This window comes from Ursus americanus, chromosome 14 (genome assembly GCF_024610735.1).
Source record: "Ursus americanus isolate L20-20 chromosome 14, mUrsAme1.1.p, whole genome shotgun sequence".
Classification (NCBI taxonomy): domain Eukaryota; kingdom Metazoa; phylum Chordata; class Mammalia; order Carnivora; family Ursidae; genus Ursus; species Ursus americanus.
Window position 1 is genome coordinate 53338820 of NC_142140.1, and position 20341 is coordinate 53359160.

At 39.5% G+C, this 20341-nt stretch overlaps 1 protein-coding gene across 1 annotated transcript; it reads left to right on the forward strand.

The window, feature by feature from the left end:
• Nucleotides 1-12168: 12168 nt before the first annotated feature.
• On the forward strand, nt 12169-13161 carry LOC123777597 (olfactory receptor 7E178-like). The gene has a single exon (XM_045774360.2). The coding sequence runs from the start codon at nt 12169-12171 to the stop codon at nt 13159-13161; it is 993 nt and encodes a 330-aa protein (XP_045630316.2).
• Nucleotides 13162-20341: the final 7180 nt, after the last annotated feature.

The following is a 20341-nucleotide window of genomic DNA, read 5'->3' on the forward strand; positions in this document are numbered from 1 at the left end:
TTACAAACTTATCCAATCAGAACATTCTACCGTTAACATTATCAGTAGCAATGTGCTCAAGATATATTCTGAAAAATGTTTATGTGCCCCTTGTCTTAAGGTCATGGGACTTCCTTGGTGGAGTGGAAAGAAAACTGGCCTGGGAGTCAAGACGCCTGATGGTATTCATTTTTCAACTCTACCTCTGTGACTTTAGAAAAGTCACTTAAGCCTTCTGGTCCTGAGTTTGGTGTGTGTGTATATGTGTTTAAATTCTTTTTTATGAAATAATTACAGATTCACAGTATCCTGTGGAAAAATATGTATGGGGAAATTCCATGTATCCATCACTCATTTTTCCCCAGTGGAAATCCAAGAGCTTATTCAAATTTTGCCAGTTTGAGATGCATGCGCACACACGTGTGTGTGTGTGTGTGTGTGTGTGTGTGTGTGTGTATGTTTCTTTGCAGTTTGAACATGTGTAAATGAATGGACCTGCTACCATAATCGGAATACAGAACCGTTCCATCACACAAAAGAACTCCTGGGCGCCTGGGTGGCTCAGTTGATTAAGCGGCTGCCTTCAGTTCAGGTCACGATCCGGACCCTGGAATGAGCCTCACATCAGGCTCGCAGTTCAGCAGGGAGTCTGCTTCTCCCTCTGCCACTCCCCCTGCTTGTGCTTGCTTGCCGGCTCTCTCTCTCTCAAATACATAAAAAATGTATCTTAAAACAACAACAACAAAGAAATCACAACTCTTTAGCTACTTTGTATTCAGACCCAAACCTCTCTATTGCTAGCCCTAACTGCCAATATGTTCACCTGTATAATTTTGTTTTCTTCGAGAATGTTATGTAAATGAAACCGCATAGTATGTAACCTTCTGGAGATAGACTTTTTCCACTGGGCATAATCCCCTTGCGATACCTCCAAGTTGTGTGAAGCTGTGTCCTTTTTTATTGCTAAGATGTTTTCTTGAGGTGCTTTTCATCAAGTTAATTTCCCCTCTTCCTAGTTTGCCTAGTTAAGAAAGAGGTTTTGGGTTTTGTCAAATGCCTTTTCTGCATCAGTTGGTATGATCATAGCCTGTTGATATGGTGGATCACACTGCTTTTCAGATAATGGACCAGGCTTGCACATCTAGGATACATCTCTAGTCATGGTGTGTAATTCCTTTTATACATTGCTGGATTCAACTTACTAATAGTTGCTTTTTTTGTTATTTACCTCAATTATAAAATATATTTTAAGACTAATACATTAAAAAAATCTTCAAGGTGTTAAAAATAGGCAAGGAACAAGAAGTAAGTTTTTGTGTTTAAGGCAGATATATTATCAACATTGGCCATAAATCAAAGTCATTCAGTACCATCAGATGCATACAGGAGGTGCTACTGGAGTGGCTGGGGTGGGGGCAGGCATCACATCCTTTATGTGGGATCAGAAACACTTCCTTCACTGCCCCAAGTTTTTAGACTGTGGAAGAATTCAGAGGATGAAGATTTGATCGGAGATGATTTGAAGAGAAGGGGGCTGGCTTGGTTTTATGAAAAGAGAGGTAAAAAAATATTTAACATTTGATGAGCTTTTTTTCTGTGTCATTCACTTTTAATTTCCATGTATTATTTGATCAGCACAAAAATTTTATGAGGCAGATACTTATTTTATCAACATAATACACATGGTGAAATAGAGTCACAAATGAGCTCAAATAATTGCCCGGAATTTCACACTATGCAGTGGAATTATGTCTGAATCCAGAACCCAGGCTTTTAAACATGACACTCTACTGTCTCCAGGGACCAAAGAATTTTGAAGAGTCAGGACAGGCGGATTGGGTGTGGCTGAAGGGGGAACTACTAGGGTGGGGCTGTGAGCAGCATTCTGGTGTAACACTCGCTTGACATGTTCTAGGCAAGCACCAGGTATCTCAACCATCTGTGTCATATGGCTCCCTATGTTATGGAAGGAGTGTGGTTACAAGGGAAGAGAATCCAGTCAAAGTATGAAAGACCAAGATTGTTTTATCTTTGAAAACATAGGGCACACTTAGCATTATGTAAATATTGATAGCTTGATTTGACCAAAAGGTTTATTGAGTGACTGTGTCAGGCACTATTTGAAACACTTTATAGCTGCAATGTGTTTACACTTCACAATGACGAGTAATTTCAGATAATTCTACTCAAGAAAAACTAGAAACACTCAGAATAAAGAGTACTAGATAATGGAAAAATACAACTTAATTGTTTTAAAATATGGCATTATAAATCAATTAGCAACAAATGAAACCAATGCTGTCATTCAAATTAGGAAAGAAAAAAATTACCAAGGAATAAACTCCATAAGGAATTAGAAGTACTTATATTAAGAAAAGTATGAAGCTCTCCCTGCAGACATAAATGTACAAATATGGAGATAGTTTCAAGTTTTAGCGTGGGAAATGTTAATAAGGATGCCAGTATTCCTGATATTATTTCATCATCAATGCTATTTCAATAAATCAAAATTGCAATAGAATTTTTAAGTGGAAATAATCTTTACAGAAAGAGCCTTCCTTGTGGGTATGTGCCTAGAGGAGGCTGAATGAACTTCCCTCTGGGAAGAGAGGGCACTCAGAAGTCATTGAGCTGGACCAAAAGCACTTTTTCCTCCTATCGTTCTCCAAGATTGTGTAGTCTTCAGGGAGTGGAGTTCATGGACCAGTTCAGCTAATTATGAGCTCTGCATCCACGTCTCCAGGCCACAATTCCACAATCAGTCTGTGTCTCCAGCCTTCCAGGTTGCCAGTCCCTATCTAGGGGGCTTCATCCCTGTGTCTCCTCCCAGAGTAGTCATCTCCACCAGGAGGCCTGGCCTGAGTCTGTCTGTCTGCCAGTCCTAAGGACAGACCCTCAGCCATTGTTGTTCACCCGGTAGGTGAGGGGCAGCCCCCTTCCTCCTTGCTCATGCACCAGCAAAGTCACAGCGCAGTCAGTGATGCCATGGCGACAGTGGATGGAGGAGGGGCTGGGGGACCATTGTTTCCTTATTGTCAGGCGAGCAGAACATTTGGTTAGACGGATGGTAGGGTACCAACATGTGAAGTTTTCACTCCAAGCACTGTAAAGTTTATGTTCTTTCTAGTGAGAATCTAAGAACTCTCATTCAGATTCTGCTTTCCTCCCACAGTGGTTCTAGCTCCACAATGGCAGGAAACCGGTCTTTCTGAACTGTCCCCGAGTACTCCAAAATCATGAAGTGATGAGGACGATGAAGACCGTAAGCATGATATCGTTAACTTTCATTGGCTTCCTACGAGGAGGCTCTGAGCTAAGTGTTCTGTGTAGCTTGTTTCATCTGCATAACCCCCTCCCCCCAAGGAAGAGGACTGCACATCATCGTCATTTTACAGATGAATTAGGGAGCACAGCATTTAAATATAACTTGTATTAAGTCATGGGGTAAAATGGGTATGAATTCAGATTTGAATCCTCACATCCAGGCTCCAGACACAGGTCATCTAGCCATTATTCCCTCCTACCAACCCAGTCTGTCATTTCTCCTGCCAGGTCACTTCAGGCAGAGACCCTCTGTGCACTGTGATTTTCCCTTTGGAGGTTTCCAGTAGACCTCAGAGGGGAGTAATGGGTACCCCTTGCACCTGCTAGACTATAGTAATAGACTATAAGAGAACAGCTGAGATCAAGATAGGGATCATAGAAGGGTCAGCCAATTATAGTTTAGGGCAGGTCTTTCTCTTGTCCCTGCTCCTACATTTTCCTTACACTGTCCTCTTTCTCCTTCATTCTAGTTGCAAGGTTTAAACAGTATAGTGGAAATATATATGATGAATGTGTATAGAAAGTGCAAAATAGATTTCAGGTATTATTAATAGACTAGTTTCATACTATTTGATTAAAATATCCTGTGATCTGAAGGTACGGATTTCCCTAGATCTTTGACAGGACATTTTATTTTGTCCTCATACACGTAGATACTGAGTGGAGGGAAATACGGAGTCTCACTCATGTCTGATTTCTCAGAGCCTATCCTATCTTTGGCACAGAGTAGGCTACAAAAACAAAAAGAAATACATCTCTGTTAAACATTAAATAACCCCTTAATTTTTAAGTTGACATACATAAACATGAGTTTATCAGTCATCAAATGCATTCAAATGACTGAGCAATTTAGGGAGAATTAGGACTTCTGTATCAAGAAACTGGTAGTATTTCCATTTTCTCAGTTAATATTTGGGAGCTCTAAGAACACTTAACATGAGCCCTAACTTTTTAACAAATTTTGAAGTGTTCATATGTTATCGTTGACTTTAGGGACAATGTTGTAGATCTCTAGAGCTTATTCATCTTGCCTGACTGAAACTTTATGCCCTTTGATTAGGAACTCTCCATTTCCCCCTCCTGCTGCCATTCTACTCTAACTCTATGAATTTGACTATTGTAGATACATAAATGGAATCATGGATTATTCCTCATTCTGTGATGGGCTTATTTCACTTAGCATAATATCCTTAAGCCTCACCCGTGTTGTTTCAAATGACAGAATTTCCTTCTTTTTCAGGCTGAATAGATATATAATAGTATATACTATACAAGTATAGTAGTATATATACAAGATAATATATATATACACATACACTTTTGTATATATATGATTTGCAGTTTTTTGATGAATAGTGATTGAGCACCTTTTATATACTTGTAAGCTGTTTGTATATCTCCTTTGGAAAAATGTCTATTTAAGTCCTTAACCCATTTTTATTTTTATTTTTTATTTTTAAAGGTTTTATTTATTTATTCGACAGAGATAGAGACAGCCAGCGAGAGAGGGAACACAAGCAGGGGGAGTGGGAGAGGAAGAAGCAGGCTCCTAGCGGAGGAGCCTGATGTGGGGCTCGATCCCATATCGCCGGGATCATGCCCTGAGCCAAAGGCAGACGCTTAACCGCCGTGCCACCCAGGTGCCCCCTTAACCCATTTTTAAAATCAGGTTGTTAGTTGTTTGTTTGTTTACTATTGGGTTGTAGGAGTTCCTTATATATTTTGGAGATTAACCAATTTTTTTTAAAGATTTTATTTATTTATTTGACAGAGAGAGAGACAGCCAGCGAGAGAGGGAACACAAGCAGGGGGAGTGTGAGAGGAAGAAGAAGGCTCCTAGCGGAGGAGCCTGATGTGGGACTCGATCCCAGAATGCCAGGATCCCGCCCTGAGTCGAAGGCAGACGCTTAACGACTGCACCACCCAGACGCCCCTGGAGGATAGCCAATTATTGGACATATGGTTTGCAAATGTTTTCTCCCATTCCATAGGTTGCCTTTTCGCTGATGAGGAACTGAAGTGCACTGATTTGCCACAGGTCTTAAATTGTTGCTGAGATCAGGTGGAAATGTGTCTTTAAATCCCATACCCGTTCTATTATCTGTGATGCCATTCCTATATCAAGGATATTAGCACCACTCCTAGATAGCTACTGTGGACCTTCCTGGCACATTTCCATACAGGCTTTCCCCTCCACGAATAGTGTTAATTGATTAGTAGCACATGTTCTAAATGCTGAAGTTTGATGAGGAAAAAGAGAGTGTCACCTGGTGAGAGAATGTTAAATGAGATATCAACAGCAATATTAGTAATGTATTAGGGTTCTCTAGAGAGACGGACCTAACAGGATGTGTATATATTTACATAGAGAGAGATTTAGGAAATTGGTTCACATGATTATGGAGGCTTGCTAAGTCCACGTTTTGCAGGATAGGCTAAGCAGGCAGGAATTACAGGAAGAATTGCAATTCAAGTCCAAAGACAGACTGCTGGCAGGATTCCTGTTTCCTCTGGGAGGTCAGTCTTTGTTCTAGTAAGGCCTTTAACTGATTGGTTAAGGCCCACCTACATTATAGAGGGTAATCTGCTTTACTCAAAGTCCACTGATCTAAATGTTAATCTCGGCCAAAAAATACTTGAAAATACTACCAGATTCTTGATATAGAAGTCCTAATTCTCCCTAAATTGCTCAGTCATTTGAATGCATTTGATGACTGATAAACTCACATGTTTATGTATGTTAACTTAAAAATTAAGTCTGAGTTTTTTATTAAGGTGTATGAAACTTGACAGTCAGAAGGAGTACAGGCGCTATTCCTCCTGAGAAGTGGAAGGCCTCAGACCCTACAAAGGATATTTACTTTTCTTATGATCCTGGTCCATTAATATTAACAAGCCTTCAGAGACTGGGAGAACTCAGACCAATTTGGTTAATTATGAGCTCTGTGCATTGAGCTTTCAAGCCCACACAACCGTAAATAATCGGCTTGTGCCCTGCGAACTTTCAGTTGGCCAGTCCCACCCAGCACAGTTGGACCTGTATGTGTGTCTTCTCTTCCCAGAGCTGCTGTATGCATCAAGGGGTCCATACGTGACTCTGTCTTCCTGCCAGTCCTGAGAACAGAGCCTGAGCCTTCATCACTCGCAGGCATAAGAAGGGTGATGGATCGTCATTCCTTTGTCATGGCCCAGCATAGAGGCCCCACAGTCCAGTGAGTGATGTTGGAGATACTGGATACAGGAACAACCTGGGGAGCATTGTTCCTTCATCATCAGGACAAGCAGGACAGTTGGAGTAGCTGGATGGAAGGGCACCAACATGCAGGTTCAGCTCAGAGGCCTGTGAAGTTTATATTCTTGGTTCTGGTGGGAATCTGAGAATTGTTATTCAGAGTTCAGCTTTCCTTCCACACTGGTTCTAGCTCCTGTAGGAACCTCCCTCACCAGAGCAGGAAATAAGTCCCTCTAAACTGTCCCTTAAGCATTCCAGAATGATCATGAAAGTGATGATGAAGATGAGCCAGTGAATGATGCCAGAAGACCATACACATGTTATCGTGAAACTTTATTAAGGATTCCAGTCCTAGGCTCTGAAATAAGTGCTTTATGCAGACTGTTTCTTTTCACCTGCCTAGGCAGCCCTAACACATTATTGTTTTTTTTACAGAGAGGAGAGGATTATAGCCTTTAATGTAACTTGTCCCAGGTCGTGGGATAGAATGGGATGAAGCCAGGTTTGACTCAAACAGTCTGACTCCAGACGCAGTGCACCTGGCCAGTATTCTCCCTCTGCCAATGCAACCAACCATTTCACTTCTCTGGTCATTTCATCCATGCACTCTTTGCTCACTGTGCTCTTCTCTTTGGAGGTTACTGGTAAACCACAGTGGTCAACTATAGGAAGGACAGCTGAAGATTGCTGGCAGGGATCATAGAAAGAGCTGGCTCATGACAGTTTAGGATAGATTTCTCGTGCGTGCCCCTGCTCCTGGATTTTACCTCAGCTGTCCACTTCCTCCCCCATTCTTATAAGTTAGTCCTTCTCCATTTCAAAGGGAGACAATGTCTCAGGTTCTACCCATACTCAGTAAACGAGAAACTATTAAAAGATGTACAATAGATGTGCTATTGGATAAGACGTATGGATCTCTGCTTTAAAATTTTTTAACAGAGTAAAGAAGTTAATTGCATGTGCCTCAGATCCACAATATAATTTCAAGCCCTATCATCTCTACTTATTATCTAGTGAGCTAGAGGAAGTTCTTAGTATCTCTGAGCCTCAAAATTGTCATCTGAATTGATTCCTAGTTGATACCACTCCACTAAGTAAAGACTAAGTAGATACGAATACTTCCAATGTGGTTAAATATGTGATGGATACATACAGTAAGGGCAATTTAGATATTATTATTGATAATATTAATATTGTTAACACCAACTTTTATACCGTTCGACCAAAATATCCTGTGATCTGATCATTTGGTTTTCAGTGGCTACCTGAAAAAAATTTAATTTTTATCCCTATACAAGTTAAGTACTGAGTGCTTGGAAGGAAATGACTGAATCATATTCATTTATGATTCCCCAGAGCTTATATCATCTTTGGCACAGAGTAGGCAACAACAACAAAACCCCCAAATATGTTAATTGTTGAATAGACCCTTCTCTGAGTTACAAGAACAAAGCATAGTCAGTATGGCTTTGCATGCACTGGTGCTTTCCTGCCTGTACCTTCATCCTTGTTAGGGACGGCCCATTGGACAAGAGATAAGAAAAAACAGCACTTGTTTGTATGTATGTCATAAACATTCAATAAGATCTATTATTTTTTTTAAAGTAGGCTTCATGCCCAGTGTGTTGCCCAATAGGAGGCTTGAACTCACGACCCTGAGATCAAGACCTGAGTCTGAGATCAAGAGTTGGGATGCTTAACCAACTGAGCCACCAGGCAGCCCTCTATTATTTTCTATTTAATAGCATCTACAACATTCAGTTATTCAAAAATCATCACGGTGATTTTTGTAAGTATGTAAAAGAAGAGACAGGATGAGAAGGGGAAGATAAATTTTACTGTGTAGGCTTAGGATTTCTAGTGCCCGGAGACAAGAGAGCGTCCAGATTCTCTGCCATCTAATCCAATAAAAGGTTATTAAAACTTTCTTAGGATTGTATTTCATCAGTAAACCCACAGTTACAATAATGATTCAAATTCTGGTTATAGGGGGGTGTGGGTGCTCTGTCGGTGAAGCATCTGCCTTGGGCTCAGGTCCTGATCCCAGCATCCAGGGAAGGAGCCTTGGATCAGGGCTCCCTGCTGAGTGGGGAGTCTGCTTCTCCCACTTCCTCTGCCCCTCCCCCTGCTTGTGTGCTTGTGCTCTCTCTCCCTCAAATAAATAAATAAATAAAATCGTAAAAAAAAAAAAAAAAGCAAGCAAAAAACCAAATTCTGGTTACAAAACAATGACAAAATATTTATTAAGTTCTACTTCCCTTGGATGCCACACATCTCTGACGATGACTGTTAACCTTTCGATTTCCAGAGAAGTGAGGCCAGCACAGACAGGTTGAGGGATTTACTACGTATTCCTGTGAATTAGAGTACTGGACCAGTGATTTTCAGGAGCACTTAGGGCAGTAATATGGTGGATTATAGGATTTCCTATGAATAGTAACGCACTTTTCAGCCCAGTTTGAAAATCTGACATATGGAAATATTATTCCCTATGTGAATTTTTATACAGAGCTATCACAGAATGACTATTATTAGATACTTGAGAAATATTTTTGATTCTGATTCTATAATAATACGATGTAGTTGATAGCAACTAATTTTTCTGGGAAAACAACTGTAGGCAGTAAGTAGTGAAATTGAATTTGCATTGATTTTTTTTTTTTAAAGATTTTATTTATTTATTTGACAGAGATAGAGACAGCCAGCGAGAGAGGGAACATAAGCAGGGGGAGTGGGAGAGAGGGAGAAGCAGGCTCACAGCAGAGGAGCCTGACGTGGGGCTCGATCCCACAATGCCGGGATCACGCCCTGAGCCGAAGGCCGGCGCTCAACCGCTGTGCCACCCAGGCGCCCCTGCATTGATTTTTATAACACAAACGATATCCTCATGCAGATGTCATATAGAAATTCTCACTTGGATGATATGCAGAAAGACAAAAGGATTTTCAAAGGGTTGTTGAAATAAGGAATTGATAAACAAAATGAAGTTAATTCCTCAGTTAATACTATGTATCACTTGAATTGTTGTCGTAAACCTAGTAATATACTATTTAGGTAAATTTTCAAGAAAACCCCTTGAAAACACACAAATAATAACATTATGGAAACACCAAAAGAAAATATACTCACCTAATTTATGACAGTGGTTGCTCTGGGGGACAGGTGTGCGGGGCAATGAGATCATGCAGGGGTTTAAAGAAAGCTAACATTTTATCAGTAATATTTGAAATCTCTATAAAATATGAGTTTGGAAGCAAATCTTAGTAAATGCTTTTATTTTTAATATAGCTACTGGGTATTTATTATAGTAATAATACATAATATTCATCGAACATATTCTAAGTGCCTGGAAATATTTTAAGGCATTGTTCTTGACCCTGGCTGTATATTAGTACCACCAAGAATTGTGCATGTAGAGATTATTATTTAATTGGCTCTAGGCAGTTGACAGGGCATCAGTACATTTTTACAATATTAACGGGTAAGTGTCATAATCAACTAGGATTGAGAACCAGGGGTCTGAGCACTTTATGTTTTATTTAATTTCCTCAAACAACCCAATAAGGTAAGTTCCGTTGTTATCACCATTTTACCGATGTGGGAACTCCCCAGGTGTTTGTTATGTACTTTTCTATTTGGCATTTTTCTCTAAATTAAATCGTAGTGTGACTTGTCAAGAGAAATGAATATCAGAGTTGCCTTCAGGGAATTGATTTAAAAATAATTGTATTTAGGGGCGCCTGGCTGGTTTAGTTGGTGGAGCGTGCAACTCTTGATCTCGGGGTTGTGGGTTTTGCTTCAGTCGGATGTGGAGATTGCTTCAAAATAAAATCTTAAGAAATATATATATATATATTTAAGGAGAATTGATTTTATTATCTATTTATGTATTTATTTATTTTCAACAACATGGATGGACCTAGAGGGTATTACGCTAAATGAAATAAGTCAGAGAAAGACAAATACCATATGATTTCACTCATATGTGGAACTTAATAAACAAAAGAAATGAACAAACAAAAAAAGACAAACGAACAAACCCCTCCCGGATTCTTAAGGGGAATTAATTTTTATTTTTATTTTATTTATTTATTTATTTATAATAATATTTTTTATTATATTATGTTAGTCACCATACAGTACATCCCTAGCTTTTGATGTAAAGTTCCATGATTCATTACGTGCGTATAACACCCAGTGCACCATGCAATACGTGCCCTCCTTATTACCCATCACCAGCCTATCCCAAGGGGGAATTAATTTTTATAAGAATGAGGTAAGGAGAATTCTCCTTGTTTCAGTCAAGATTGAAGTTAAGGAAGCATAAGAAGGCTGGATTTCAGACCTGGTTTGGGGGGCCTTGTATGGTCCTAAATTCCTTGGTTATAAATAAGAGAGTTGGATTTCATGAGGATGCAGCACTTCCAAATGTTTAGGGTTAGAAATACATATAAGCCCTTTTACCAATTCCAACCACTACAAAAAAGAGACCAAAAAACCAACTAAACAAATAAACAAAAAAACCCCAAAGACATAACATAATAAAAAATCATTGTAAAAAATAAATAAATGTACTTCTATTACTTCAAAAAAAAAAAAAAAACCCAAACCCCAAGGAGCAGTGTCAATTTCCCTGAGATTGTGTAGGGTTGATATTTAATCCTGCGTAAACTGAGAGATAGGAAGAAAAGTATTTTTAAAAAGTTATTGTTTAATGACCCACAGCTGCATTGCACAGGAATGTCAGCTATGGGGTCACTGACACTGCATGATTTTGTGCATTTAACCAACACATACTTATCAAAATTTGAAGTCTGTCTGGCCGCAGTTAAGAGTTATATTTGAAAAGACTTTAAAAAGACAACACACATATTTGAGTGAGCATGTATTTCCATGGAGGAGAAATGTCAGAAAACCAGAGAGTGATGAAAAAACCCCTGAAGATAATTAACACATTAAAAAATCTTTCTGATTGTAAACATTTGATTTTAATTTAGAATGTCAGTAATGTTGGGGCGCCTGGGTGGCACAGCGGTTAAGCGTCTGCCTTCGGCTCAGGGCGTGATCCCGGCGTTATGGGATCGAGCCCCACATCAGGCTCCTCTGCTATGAGCCTGCTTCTTCCTCTCCCACTCCCCCTGCTTGTGTTCCCTCTCTCGCTGGCTGTCTCTGTCAAATAAATAAATAAATAAATCTTTAAAAAAAAAAAAAAAAGAATGTCAGTAATGTATTTCTAGCAATTATACAGTTTATCAATATTCTAAAGGGACTTTCTTGCACTTATTTGAATAAAATAAGGCTGCTTCTAAGTGTCCTTTAATTAGAATGATTTTTTTTCCTTAAAGAGAGAAGAATGTTTCTTATTTGGTATGTTTATTTAAAAGAGTATTTTATGGTGATCATGGATTTATCATTTATCTCTAAATGTTCTTGCTTCTCTAACATTCTTCAGTTGAGTGTCTTTAAAGTGTGTATAGAGAGATGTGAATAACACAGAAACCAATGAGGAAACAGTTCTAAGAAAATTGGATTCTAGACACAGAAATATTGCTGAAGGCACTGGAGGCTATGGCCCCAGCTGTGAATATTTTACTTGTGAACTGCTTGAATACACAACAGGGACACAGTGCTGGATGCCCATTTACTTGATTCACTTTTCCAACCCCCTTTTCTTTTTCAAAAGGTGTCCAAGCTACATAGAACAACAAAATCTAACGAGTGTCTCAGAATTCTTCCTCACGGGACTCTCAGATGATCCAGAACTGCAGCCCCTTCTCTTTGGGCTGTTCCTGTCCATGTACCTGGTCACCGTGCTGGGGAACCTGCTCATCATCCTGGCCGTCAGCTGTGACTCCCACCTCCACACCCCCATGTACTTCTTCCTCTCCAATCTGTCCTTGGCTGACATTGGTTTCACCTCCACCACCATCCCCAAGATGATCCTGGGCATCCAAACTCAGAATAGAGCCATCTCCTATGTGGGTTGCCTGACTCAGATGTCTTTTTTTATGCTTTTTGGGTGTTTGGATAGTCTCCTTCTGGCTGTGATGGCGTATGACCGGTTTGTGGCCATCTGTCACCCCCTGCACTACATGGTCATCATGAACCCCCGCTTCTGTGGCTTGTTGGTTTTGGCATCTTTTTTCATCAGCCTGTTGGTCTCCCAGATGCACAATTCAATTGTGCTGCAGCTTACCTACTTCAAGGATGTGGAAATTTCTCATTTCTTCTGCGACCCTTCTCAACTCCTCAACCTTGCCTGTTCTGACACCTCCACCAATAACATAGTCATGTATTTTGTGGGTGCCATCTCTGGCTTTCTCCCTATCTCAGGGATTTTTTTCTCTTACTATAAAATTGTTTCCTCCATTCTGAGAGTCCCATCCGCAGGTGGGAAGTACAAAGCCTTCTCCACCTGTGGCTCCCACCTGTCAGTTGTTTGCTTGTTTTATGGAACAGGCCTTGGGGTGTACCTCAGTTCAGCTGTCTCACGTTCTCCCAGGAAGGGTGCAGTGGCCTCAGTGGTGTATACTGTGGTCACCCCCATGCTGAACCCTTTCATCTACAGCCTGAGGAACAGGGACATCAAAAGGGCCATGCGGAGGCTCTTCAGCAACACAATTTAATTGCAGTACCCGTGCCATCCATCTGGAGTGTAGGCTGGAAAATGCAGCAAAACTAAGCACCTAGACCTGCAAATCCTGCCTCTCACCACATCATCTTTGTAGTTGTCATGGCTTTCATCTCTCTCCTTGCTTAACATCTGAAAATTGCTTTTTTTCATATGTCTTAAATAGAACTGGGGGAGTGTTCTGGGGTCCTTTGTACATAATAATCACTGCATGACTGAATCCTATTATATCTATGGAGACACTTTGCTCTATCATTGGTGAATCAAGCGTCCCAGAAAAACGAGCAATTCTCTTTTTATATGTTTAAAATTCACATATTTTGCACAGTTCTTGTGTATTTTCCATATAAGTCACTTATTTATCCAATTGGTATATGCAGGTTATGGTGAGAACCATATCACTGGTTCTCAAAATAGGTATTTATTTATTTGTTTATTTTCAAATATAATTAGCATTCAGTGTTATATTATTATGATGATATAATGATTCAACAATTCTATACATTTCTCAGTGCTCATCAAGATAAGTGTGCTCTTTTTTAAAAGATTTTATTTATTTATTTATTTATTTATTTATTTATTTATTTATTTATTTATTTATTTAAAACAAAGAAAGCACATGAGCGGGGTTGGGGAGGGGCAGAGGGAACCAGAGAAGCAGACTTCCCAGGGAGCAGGGAGCCCAACTTGAGGCTCAGGCTCGATCCTAGGACCCTGGGATCGTGACCTGAGCCAAAGGCCGACACTTAACCGACTGAGCCACCCAGGCACCCCAAGATAAGTGTACTCTTAATCCCCTTTATATATTTCACCTATCCCTCCATCCATCTTTCCTCTGGCAATCACCAGTTTGTTCTCTGTATTTAAAAGTCTGTTTTTTTTTTTGTTTGTCTCTTTTTTCCTTTGTTCATTTGTTTTGTTTCTAAATTCCACATATGGGTAAAATCATATGGTATTTGTTTTTCTCTGACTTATTTAACATTATACCCCATAGGTCCATCCATGTTGTTGCAAATAGCAAGATTTCATTGTTTTTTTATGACTGAATAATAATCCATTTTATATATAAACACACACACACTCATGCCACATCTTCTTTTCTTCTTTATCCATTTATCTGTCAATGGACACTTGGGCTGCTTCCATATCTTGGCTATTGTAAATAATACTGCAATAAACATAGGAGTGCAAATATCTTTTTGAATTAGTGTTTTCACTTTCTTTGGGTAAATACCTACTAGTAGAGTTACTGGATCATATGGTAATTCTATTTTTAATTTTTTGAAGAACCTCCATACTGTTTTCCACAGTGACTGCACCAATTTGCCTTCCCACCAAAAATGTAGGAGGTTTCCATTTTCTCTACATCCTCAACAAAACTTGCTATTTCTTATGTTTTTTATTTTAGCCATTGGACAGGCATAAAGGAATTTGTATTTCCCTGATGATTAGTGATGCTGAGGATCTTTTCAAGTGTTTGTTGGCCATCTGTATGTCTTCTTTGGAAAAATGCCCAATTTAGTTGAATTATTTGGGTTTTTTTTGGTGTTAAGTTGTATAAGTTCTTTACATATTTTGGATATTTACTCCTTATTGGATGTATCATTTCCTCTACACTCATCTTTGGCAGTGATTCTAATATCTCATCCACTCTACCCACTATGCTGACTTAAGTTTAATATTTTTGCTACTGTCCAAATATCTTTAAAAACCCCAAAACTCACCTCCCCCCTCTCCAATGTACTTCTACCCACCTGCCATTTGGTCATGGACACTCATCATGGGAGAGGGAACTGTAAATTGGAAAAGAATAAAGCATACATCACATTTTACTGCACAAACATAAATACCTTCGGTTTTTCCTATTCCATGTCCTGTAAATTCATCTTTATCATGACCCTAGTATCCTATCCCCCCTACTAATGTCTTTATACACTGTACTATTTACTAACTTCAGTCTAATAACACATTTTTACTATGGGCTAAGTATTCTAAATGCCTTAACACCCCATATCGCCCTCTCTTATCTACCTCTACATATCCGCCACGTGCTGTCCCCTAGAAATACCCTCTGTCATATATCCACACACAGGTAAATAGCGTCCATCCCTCCATATCCAATTTAATTTGGTATACACCAAAATTTCCTTCATATCACTTAATGACAAACCAATCTCCATATTCCTCAGCAAAGAGATCTCTGAGTCAGGAAAAGATGCATAGATAGGACTTAGAAGGTTACAATGTGCCACTATCCACATCTCAGTTTATCCACTAGAAAAAAACAGATAAACTAAAACCACAGTTTATTTATATTTTCAAGGGCTGAGAACCCAGAGAAATCTAAAGAAAATATACTCTGAAGCGAGTTGATTCCTTTCTAGTTAGCAGAAATCAGAACCACTAGGGACATTTGTTAAATTTGGCCATGGAATGGCTGCAAATTGGCTTACTGTTGGTGGAGGGGCTCTCCTGGTATAACAGAAACCAGGGAGTCTACTTAAGACTGCGTTACCGGAAGCAGTAAAGTGAAGTCTGCAGAATACCCAATGGAGAGGAAGTTCTACCCATTTGGCAATTTGTCTCCTAGGAATTTTCGTTGTGTGGCAAATTTGGGACTATACTGGAAAGCAGACACATATCACATGAGTCTTGAAGTGCTTGGAGCACAAAGTTCTTACAGAGGATGAGACTTGTATGGTGGGCAGTACCTGAGATGCTCCCAGTGATCCCCAACTCCTTGTTTTCTTGCTCTTGCATATGTCCCTCCTATTGAGTGTGAAATAGAGTGACTTGCTTCCAACAATGAGAATGTGGAAGAAATGTTGGGAAGTCACTTCCAGGAATAAAATGGAAAAAAAAAATCTCACTTTCTTCCTGCTGCCTCTCTCTTGGTCTCTTGGTTGCTCATGTTGATGGAACTCAATTGCCATGTTATGAGCTACCCCATCAAGAGGTCCATGTATCAAGGAACTGAGGGAATTCTCTGGCCAATAGCCTGGAAATACGTGAATCCTGCCAACAGCCCCATGAGTGACATTTTAAGTGGACTTCTGCCAGTCAAGTCTTGAGATGATTACAGCTCTGGCCAACACCTTGATTGTGATGTTATGAGAGGCTCTCTGAAGTATTTAAGTAAAGTATCAGTTACCCAAAAAAATATGTAAAAATCAATAGTTTTCTAATACCAATGTAATTCAATTAGAAAAAAAACAGAACTGAAGTCTGATTCAAATTAGCCAAAAAATAAACAAAAGAGATGAACATAGGAGAAGGGAAGGAAAAATAAAATAAGACAAAAACAGAGAGGGAGGCAAGCCATAAGAGACTCTTAACTATAGGGAACAAACTGAGGGTTGCTGGAGGGATGGTGGGGGGATGGGGTAATTGGTGATGGGTGTTAAGGAGGACACTTGTAATGAACACTGGGTGTTGTATGCAGTTGATGAATCACTAAACTCTACCTATGAAACTAATACTATGCTATAAATTAACTATCTTGAATTTAAATAAAATCTTGAAAAAAATAAAAAAAATAAAAATAACCTGTGAATCTCCAACATATAAAATGCCAACCCAAGGAAGAGCTAAGGAAATGAAAATAGGAAGTTATCCTTAGAGCAAATATCGACGGAGAAAAATGGAAATAGTATCATATTCTTTGTATAGAAGACCTAATTCTGGGGCACCTGGATGGCTCAGTTGTTAAGCGTCTGCCCTCAGCTCAGGGCGTGATCCCGGTGTTCTGGGATCGAGCCCCACATCAGGCTTCTCCGCTGGGAGCCTGCTTCTTCCTCTCCCACTCCCTCTGCTTGTGTTCCCTGTCTCGCTGGCTGTCTCTCTCTCTGTCAAATAAATAAATAAAATCTTTAAAAAAAAAAGAAGACCTAATTCTGTCCCAATTTCATGATTCATACGATGGTTTTACAAGTACCAAAATCAAATGATTCAATTGAAAAAAATCTGAATTTTATGTTAAGATCCTACAACTTGGAAGTAAGAAGCAAGGAGTACAGCTGAATTTCTTCCCAAGGAGAGGAAGGACCCAGACCCTCCCAAAAACATTCACTTGTTTCCCTTCTCTCTTCTATTAACATTAGCAAGTCCTGAGGCATCTGGGTAGCTCAGTCTATTGGGTATCTGACTCCTGGTTTTGGCTCAAGTTGTGATCTCGGGGTCATGGGGTGGTGTCCCATGTCAGGCTCCATGCCCAGTATGGAGTCTGCTTGAGATTCTCTCTCTCCCTCTCTCAGCCCCTCCCACTGCTCTCTTTCTTAATAAATAAATAGATAGATAAAATCCTTAAATAAAACAGACAAAAAAATTACCAAGTCCTCAGAGGTTGGGACAACATGGACCAATTGGTTAATTATGTGCTTTGTGCATTGAGCCTCCCAAGTCATACAATTGTAAATAATCGGTGTGTGCCTCCAGCTTTTTAGTTTGACAATTCTAATATAGTGGCTCCATACCTGTGTCTCCTCCCTTTGTGGGCATCTGCATCAGAATTTCTCAGCCAAGTCTGTTTTCCTGCCAGACCTGAGGAGGGACTCTGAGCCTTCATCATACACCAGACAGGCTCATTGGTCATGCTCCAGCAGAGATGCATCCCAGTCCAGTAAGTGCTGAAGGAGACAGTGATTGGAGGAGGGACTATCAGGAATATTTTTTCCTCCTCAACAACACAAACATGATGATACAGGATAGAAAGATGGGAGGGCATCAGTATATAAATTTTCAGATGAGAGCCCTGTGAAATTTATTTTCTTGGTTCTGGTGGGGGTGTGAGAACCCTCATTAAGAGCTCTGCTTCCACTCTCACTGGTTCTGGTCTGGTTGGCATCTCCCCCACCATATCCATAAATGGATCTCTTTAACCTTTTCCCTACGCTACTCCAAAATGATCATGAAGGAGATTATGATGATTGGAAGGAGGAGGATGACATTGACCATTAACCACAACATCATGTACTTTTATTGAGGGCTTCCTAAATGCCAGGCTCTGAGATATGTATTTTACATCTCTTGTTTGATTTCGTCCACATAATCTGTCCCAAATTGTAAGTGCACAAGTTACTATTATTTTACATAAGATGAAAGGAGTGCAGCATTTTATGTAACTTGTACGAGGTCATGAGTTTGAAAGGATTGATGCCATGTTTGAATCGGGGCATCAAACTAGTCTTCTACCCTGCCAAACCAAAATGGTCATGTCACTCCCTCTAGGGGTTTCTGGTAGACCACTGTTGGAGAGCAGTAGATAGCACTTCCTGCATCAACTGCAGGAAGAATGGCTGAGATCACAGGTAATGATCATAGAGAGTTGGCAAATGATTATTTAGGGGAGATATCGCATGCTTTCTCCCTCTCTCTCTCTCTCTCTCTCCCCTGTTTCTGGATAGAACTCCATCCTTTTTTAAAAATTTTTTATTTATTTATTTAAGATAGAGAGCTAGCAAGAGAGAGAGGAGGAATAGGGGAGCAGAGAGAGAGGGAGAAACAGGCTCCCTGCTGAATAGGGAGCCCAATGTGGGGCTCCATCTCTGGACCCAAAATCATCCTGAGCCGAAGAGATATCTCTTTGTTATCTCTTTGGAAGGATTTGGATCCTTTGGAAGGATTTGTTATCTCTTAAGCAGATGCTTAACCAACTGAGGCACCCACATGCCCACCTCCCCTATTCTTATAATCAGCCTACTCAATCACAAAGGGAGACATAAAGTCAGTCTTGGGGTCCATTTCTACTCAGGAAACTGAAAACAGTTAAAAATGTATCTCAGATGTGCCTGTAGTTAAAACTTCTGTGTCTCTGCTTAAAACTTTCAGAAATTCTGGAAACAAGGAAGTTAATGGGACTCAGAGAATGACAATTTAATTTTAAATCCTGTCTGCTCCATTTATTATTAGTGTGCTATGGGGCGAATTCTTGGTATCTCTGAGAATTAGGGTTGTCATCTAAGTTGATTCCTAGTTGATACAGCTCAACTGAATAAGGATTAAACAAATAACAGATGCCTTCTATGCAATAAATATGTGATGAATGCATAAAGTAAGGGCAAATTAAAATTTTTTAAGATTTTATTTATTTATTTGAGACAGAGAGAGAGAGGACAAGCAGGGGGAGGGGCAGAGGGAGAGGGAGAAGCAGACTCTTCGCTGAACAGGGAGACCCATGCGGGGATCGATCCTGAGATCATGACCTGAGCCAAAGGCAGATGCTTAACCGACTGAGCCACTCAGGAACCCCAAGCACAAATTAAATTTTAGATATTTTATTACTAATAATGATAAAGCTAATTTTCATGTCACTGGACTTAAATATCTGGTGACCTGAAGTTTTGATTTCCCTACAACTCTAACAGGACATTTCACTTTTGTTTATACAAGTACGTCTTTAGCATATGGAGGGAAACAACTGAGTCTCATTTATTTCTGAATCCCCAGAGCCTATACCTTTTGGCACAGAGAAGGCATCAGAATTTTTTAAATCTGTTAAATACTGGATAGAACTTTCCATTGTTCACAGAAACAAAGAAGAAACTATCTTCATAGTCATCAATGTTGTATGATAATGTGCACTTAACTAAACCATATTTATCAAAACTTGAAGTCTGCCAAAGCCAATGGTAGGAATTATGTACTAAATAACTTTTAAAAGACAGCCAGCATTGGGTCATAACTTATTTCCATGAAGGAGAGAAGAAAGAAAATCAAAGGTTGATAAAACCCATGAAGATAGCTAATACAAAAAATATTTTTAAATTTTGAACATTCAACTCTAATTTAGAATCCAGGTTGCACAGTTCTGCCTTTCACGGAGTATTTATAAATACTCTAAATGAAGAGAATATCTAGCATTGCATTTGAATAAAATAAGATATTTTTAACTGCTTCAAAATTTCTTTAAATTAGAATGTTTTTTTTTTCTTAAAGGAGGAAGGGTATTTCTAATTTTATGGTTTCTCTTAAAGAAGAAGGTTGTATTTACTATGATCATGGATTTGTTATCTCTTACATTCTTGATTCTCTGATAACCGTCAGGAAGAGTTTCTCTAAGGTAATGTGTATAGAAAGAGATGAATAAAGCAGAAACCAATGAGGAAATAAGTTCTAAGAAATAGGATGTGTCACACTGAGAAATATTGCTGAAGGCACTAGGGTGTATGACTGCAAGT